General features: G+C 37.4%; 1 protein-coding gene across 1 annotated transcript; it reads right to left on the reverse strand.

The window, feature by feature from the left end:
• Positions 1–202: 202 nt before the first annotated feature.
• On the reverse strand, positions 203–5227 carry LOC145234575 (uncharacterized). Its single transcript, XM_080099287.1, has 8 exons — positions 5158–5227; positions 4329–4490; positions 3172–3318; positions 2136–2278; positions 1613–1865; positions 1259–1361; positions 1050–1132; positions 203–959 (listed from the first exon to the last, which is right to left on the reverse strand). Exons 1-8 carry the CDS (start codon positions 5225–5227, stop codon positions 700–702), a joined length of 1221 nt encoding a protein of 406 aa, XP_079955413.1. The 3' UTR covers positions 203–699.
• Between the last annotated feature and the right edge of the window lie 606 nt (positions 5228–5833).

Here is a 5833-nt window from a genome sequence, read left to right on the forward strand (position 1 = left end):
TGAACTTGCTGGTTTTGTTGTATTTACGCAATAAGCAGTTATAGATAATTGTCCTTTTCAATTTTTACGTACGGGCTTTATCCTTGAGTAGCGCCTAAGCCTAATTATGCTTAAAAGGTTGATTGTTGGATATCGACGCATAACAGATGAACTGCATATTAGTCTCTGTTATTTTTTAATGCGAATAATTAGCTGAGGCAGGATGCATTTCACAACGTAAATATTAGAAACTGATGCGGTTTTAGCAACACAAGTTGAATTAAAGACGAAAAACCCAAATCTTTAACAGTAAAACGATGAAAAGATTTGTCCAACCAAACAACCACGACTTTCTGCGGGCGTTCATTACACAATGAGAAACTAAACTTAACCTAGGGAATTATTTAGCAAGTTTTACTAAGAATTTTGTCCGTATTTAAGTTAGCATTTATATTGAGCATTTTTTGTCCGAAATGTTTTCCGAAAATTTCCAGCAAAGTTCCTTTGAACCCAAACAACACTGGACTATTTGATCAAAACTCAATTTCATTTACTCCATATTCTTTTGGCATTCTTTACAAAACAAGAAATTAAATTTACCTGAGGGAATTATTTAGCAACCATCTTAAGGATTTGGGGTCGTTATTTAGATCTTTAATTTTCTTTATTTTTTGTTTTTATTTTTTGTCCATAATATTTTCCCAAAAAACTCGATCTCGTTTACTCCATATCAGGTGCCACAGTGGAGTAAGGTTCCGAATCTTCATCACTTCCTCGTCTCAACTTCACGAATCCTTTCATCTCGGCGTACAGAGGTGACGTGGGGTCGATAGGGGGAACTCCCAGATACCTCCCGCTCTCTAGCCCCACCATGTTGACATATTCGTGACTCTTCTTCAGCAGAGGAGGCGGAAGTTCGTAGTATAGGTTTTCGCGAAACTCTGGCGCCACCTGCTGCTCGTCTTTCGGTCTAACTGGAACTGTTTGAGCAAAAACATTTTTATGTCAATCGAACTGTAAAGATTTTGTTGCAAGTTTTGGAACTTTTGTCCGATTGAAGATAAACATACGTGGGGGAGCCGTTGCTTGTACAACTTCGTCCACTGGGTCGTTCTCTACTTGTTTTTTGTTTTGTCTTCGGTGGTTTCTTTTCCTAAGAATAAATATAAAACACTTTGAGCGCAAATATCGTGTACACGGTTTATCGTTTAACGTTGAGCTTTAATGCAAAAATGTTTTTTTTTAATAATTTTTTCGTTCTGTAACTATTATTACCCACCTTCTGTAGAGAAACAGCGCAATAAGAATTATGAGAATCGAACCCGGAACTGCTGACGAAATTCCCACCACTAGAGGCGAAATTGTCTTCTGCCTATCCGCATCTAAGTAGAAAAAATAGTCAAGAAAAAAAAGAGTAATCAGCAGTAAAAAGTGGGGAAAACTGTTAGGGCGGACAAAAACTGCTGGTTTAAACGCCATTCACATAGACATGGTCCGCTTTAAGATCAATAACAGCTAAACCAATAGTTCACTTATAGTTTATGAAGGTTTGATGCTGAATAACGAGATCTTTGAAAGACTGGCTGGTTTCAGTGAGCGCTTAAAGAAAAACGTTTTAATTCAACAAGGTTACCTGTGGTTCCGAAGTTCCTTTGGGAAACTCCACTCATGTTTGTGTCATTGACGAGTTGAATTTTCATATTGATGTCGCACGAACCCACACAATTTACCAACTTCCATATTTCACATTTACCGCGTTCTAAAATCCCATCAGGGCAGTGGAAAAGTTCCTCTCTACTTCCATTGAAGCCACAAGTTGCGTTACATGGAAGAATAAAGTCAACGAGATCGGATACCGCGCAGTTTCCAACCCTACATATCTTCCACTGCGAAAATGAAAATAGAAGTCGAATTGTGCTGGGTTCAAACCCCGTTGTTACCCATATGGTAATTAGGTGATGTGCTATTACACATTTTGACCTGCTCATTGTGCAAATATTTGCCATAAACCCTGTAGGTTGGTTCGATAACATCGGGCAAATCAAAAAAGTTGATGTGGCTTATAACAAATAGGCTTGATTCAGCCACGTTAGTGCCATAATTTTTTAATTTTTAGAAAGAATTTCAAACTTTAAAAAGTTTCTTCAATTTCTGACCTGCGTCATTTTGGTGTTGCCAGGAGCGCAAATTAATCTCGCTTGAGCGTCGTACGTCACACAAACACGTGACCTTCTGGCTCTCTGATTGGCGCATCTCCGTTTACACCTGCTCCATTGTGTCCACTGGCTCCACGCGCTTCCTAAAAGCAATGTAGTAAAGTGAAACAGTGAAGAAAGTATTGCGGACATTGAAAGATCAATCTTAAGTTCTGATGAAGAGATTGTGTTTTCTTTGTGTTTTTAATTTTTCCAAAATTGTTATTTTTTGCAAATGGTAATGTTTTAAACGCGATTCAATCCTGTTGCCGAAGAAGTAACTTTCTACTTTTTTATTTGTAAATTATACGAATCGGCAATCTAAAACTTATATATTTATGTTATCGATCTGTAGAAACTGGGTTTAAAACCGCTGTTGAGTTGCAGATAATCCATGGTCAAACTGGGGTAGTACTAAATACCGCATGTGACCGCATGTGACCGCATGTGGCCGCATGTGACCGCATGTGATTCCTCTTAAAGTGCACTATGTTATGTGAAATGTAAGAATTCAGGGGTAAAATAGACCAGATTCTAGATTGATTTTAATTTCAAACCTTCACCCAACCCTAATAGCTCTAACCATAAGCGCTTTCAAAAGTCCGCAAAATTATTTTTTCGTAAAAGCATATTTAAGTCCTTCAAAGATTCCTGCCGTGTGATAACATGCGGTCACATGCGGTATACCATGCGGTCATATGCGGCCACATGCGGTCACATGCGGTCACATGCGGCCACATGCGGTATTTAGTACCACCGGTCAAACTGGATACCTCAGCGTAAGCCAGCGACCAAATAGCTTTTGTAATTTTAACAGATAATTTTCAAGGTGGTAAAAATCACTCATGTCGATACAGCAATTTTAATTCGATATTTTGAAACCTCTCCCAGCAACATTTCTTTTCCGAAAACCTCTGGTTCAAACAATGATTATATTGTGTGATGGTAGTGGTTAAAAGCACTGTTGGAAACTATTTCATTTCACTTTGCCTAATACCTAGTGTTCGTTTGCAGATGAACGGGTTTTTCTCCGTACAAGGTCCTTGCCAGAATTGTATCGAGTTAGTGAGAAGGCAGAACCCGGTTGCGACTTTATTGCTGTGTTGTGTGACGTTGCTGATGTAGTAGAAGGTTTTCTCCGACGCTGAAAAATACGAGCTTTTATAGTTTATTCAAATAAATAATTTTGCAACACTGTTTTCAGTTCTTGTCATAAAATGAAAAGTTTGTATTTATCCTTCCCTACCGAGTAAGTCTAGAACGGGACGTTAAAACTTAAGTTACATACAACAGCCGGTAAAGCAAATAGTGTACTAACATACCTGGCATCAATACTGTAAGTATGTTATTAACAGTACGTTTAGTGCTGTTTTACGTTTCAATATAATCTGTAGCTTCAATACCAAATTTTTATTAAGTACCAGAGATATAATAAACAAAGCATTTCGTCTAGAAGTCTGAAAGCTGTTTCTGCGCACCGAACATCTTTCTATTTTGTGCAAAAAAACATTTTATGTCTAAACAAGATCTCTTTCAGGGAGTCGAACCGCTTGTCGTTTTGTTTTTAAGGGTTCGGGTTCGGTTCCGGTTTGGACAAATTATCCGGTTTGAACCAGTTCGCGGTTTTTAAACCGGTTCAAATTTCCATTCGTTTCAATTTAATTCTACCCATCATCTACCTGGCCTTATCAAACTCCTAAAGAATTTTGCCCGTGCACTGTTAATTTTTGACACGCCCTATAAGCGTTATCTCGCGTTTTCTTCAGTGCGCTGTTTTTAAAAACATGAAAAAATATAAAACAGACTGCATTTTTTACTGGTTCGGTTCCGGTTCGGGTCCAACGCCAAACAAAATATAGGGTTCAACTCCGGTTCGGGTTTTCAGAAAATGTAATTAGCGGTTCGGGTTCGGTTCGGGTTTAATGAAATTAACCGCTCAAACTGGTTCGCGTGTTCGGGTTCAGTTCCGGTTCGACTCCCTGATCTCTTTAGTGTATGCGTGGCAGAGCAATAGCTGTAATGAGCTTTTGGAAGTCTATGTATATAGCTATTTGCCTAAGTTTATTTCTACAAAGGAATTTTTCGTAATCTAAACATAGAGAAACCGGAAAATTTTAGGTTTTCTGAAGATCCCAAATACAATAGCTAACTCACGTGCTTTCTGTCCCAATATTTTTCTTACAAAGTCTTCGCTTCCATCTAAACTTGAAAAATCAGCCAACGAAGCGTTTAGTCGCGAACATTCTCTCACAGCTCTGTCATAATTCACTCGTTTTGTGGAGAAGAAATATTCTGAATCATTGTGAAGATGCCAGTCTGACAAACAAAATCGTGATTATCAAATTGTAACATCAACAAATCATTTGCCTTTCATTTTGATGTAGATTGCTTGCATAGTTTTTTATTTCTCGTAAATCCGTCTGTTTCGCCAAGTTTCCTACCAACGTTAAAAGGTGTAATGCAGTGGTTCCCAACCGGTGGTACGCGAAGGTTTTTTAAGTGGTACGCGAGTAGCTTTCGTTTTTTTTCACAAAAATTTGGATTCACAACTTTCTATTTTGTTTATCTGGTTTTGTTTACAAAAAAATTTCCCCAAGCCTCTTCTTATTGTTACGTAACTATTTCTGTTGTTTCGTATCATTACGATCTACAAACTACAGGTCATGTCAATTGCCAACAAGAAGCACAGTTGCTTTGAAAAGCCATACAACGCTGTGGGACAGTGGGCGTTGATTACCGCAAATGATTGCTCAGCCAATTGGTGGACAGTAAAGAAAAGCAAAAATATCATTAAATTTGCTTTAGTATTATTTCAGAAGGCCAATATTATTATTCTTAATAAAATATGATTCGATTAAATTAGTTGTTCTGCAAGAAGTGATACGCGTGGCAGTACAAAGCGTCCAAGTGGTACGAGATCGAAAAAAGGTTGGGAACCCCTGGTATAATGCTTTCAAAACTAACACATTTAGTTAGAACTTACCTTTGGCTAAAACAAATCCTTGGCACAAAAACATAATTCCAAAAAGTTTCTGAAATAGTCTGATAACCATGATTAAAAAGTGCAGTTTTTTCTGTTCTGTAGAAACCAAATAAAAACAAACCGTTTAAATGCACAATCTTTCACATTCAGGATCTATCAGTGAAGCTAGAAACCAAAAATACAACTTTTGTCTGAGTTTCGTGTAGTAAAATTTGCACCACAGACACCTAGTACGTCATGGCGTGATGACGTTTTCTGTCTGAATTTACGCAGCGCACGTTTATAAGGAAGTAAAATTCGTGCAGGTTACATTGACTACTTGTCGATGTATGTATATTTTGTTTGTTTTTACATAAAATTAATACTAATGTACGTTTTTATAAAACAAATATCTGTTAGACAGTACTTGCCACCTACAGAATCAGGTGTTTCCTTCTGATACACTATGGGTAAAAATTTGCAAAAAAATATTTGATTTTAAACTAATACTTAAATCTACTTACTAACAAACCAATTTACTTGCAACTAGATATTATACATGCTAGTACAAAGTAAAATACGCCCGAAAAAAGAGTTAATTTAACAAAACGTTGCGTTGTTTTGATGTCATAATTTTACCCGTTGCGTAGTGAATATTTCCAGCCAACCAGAGAGCGTTATTGGAGGTTGGCACGTG

Source organism: Phallusia mammillata, chromosome 6 (genome assembly GCF_965637545.1).
Source record: "Phallusia mammillata chromosome 6, kaPhaMamm4.hap1.1, whole genome shotgun sequence".
Taxonomy (NCBI): Eukaryota; Metazoa; Chordata; class Ascidiacea; order Phlebobranchia; family Ascidiidae; genus Phallusia; species Phallusia mammillata.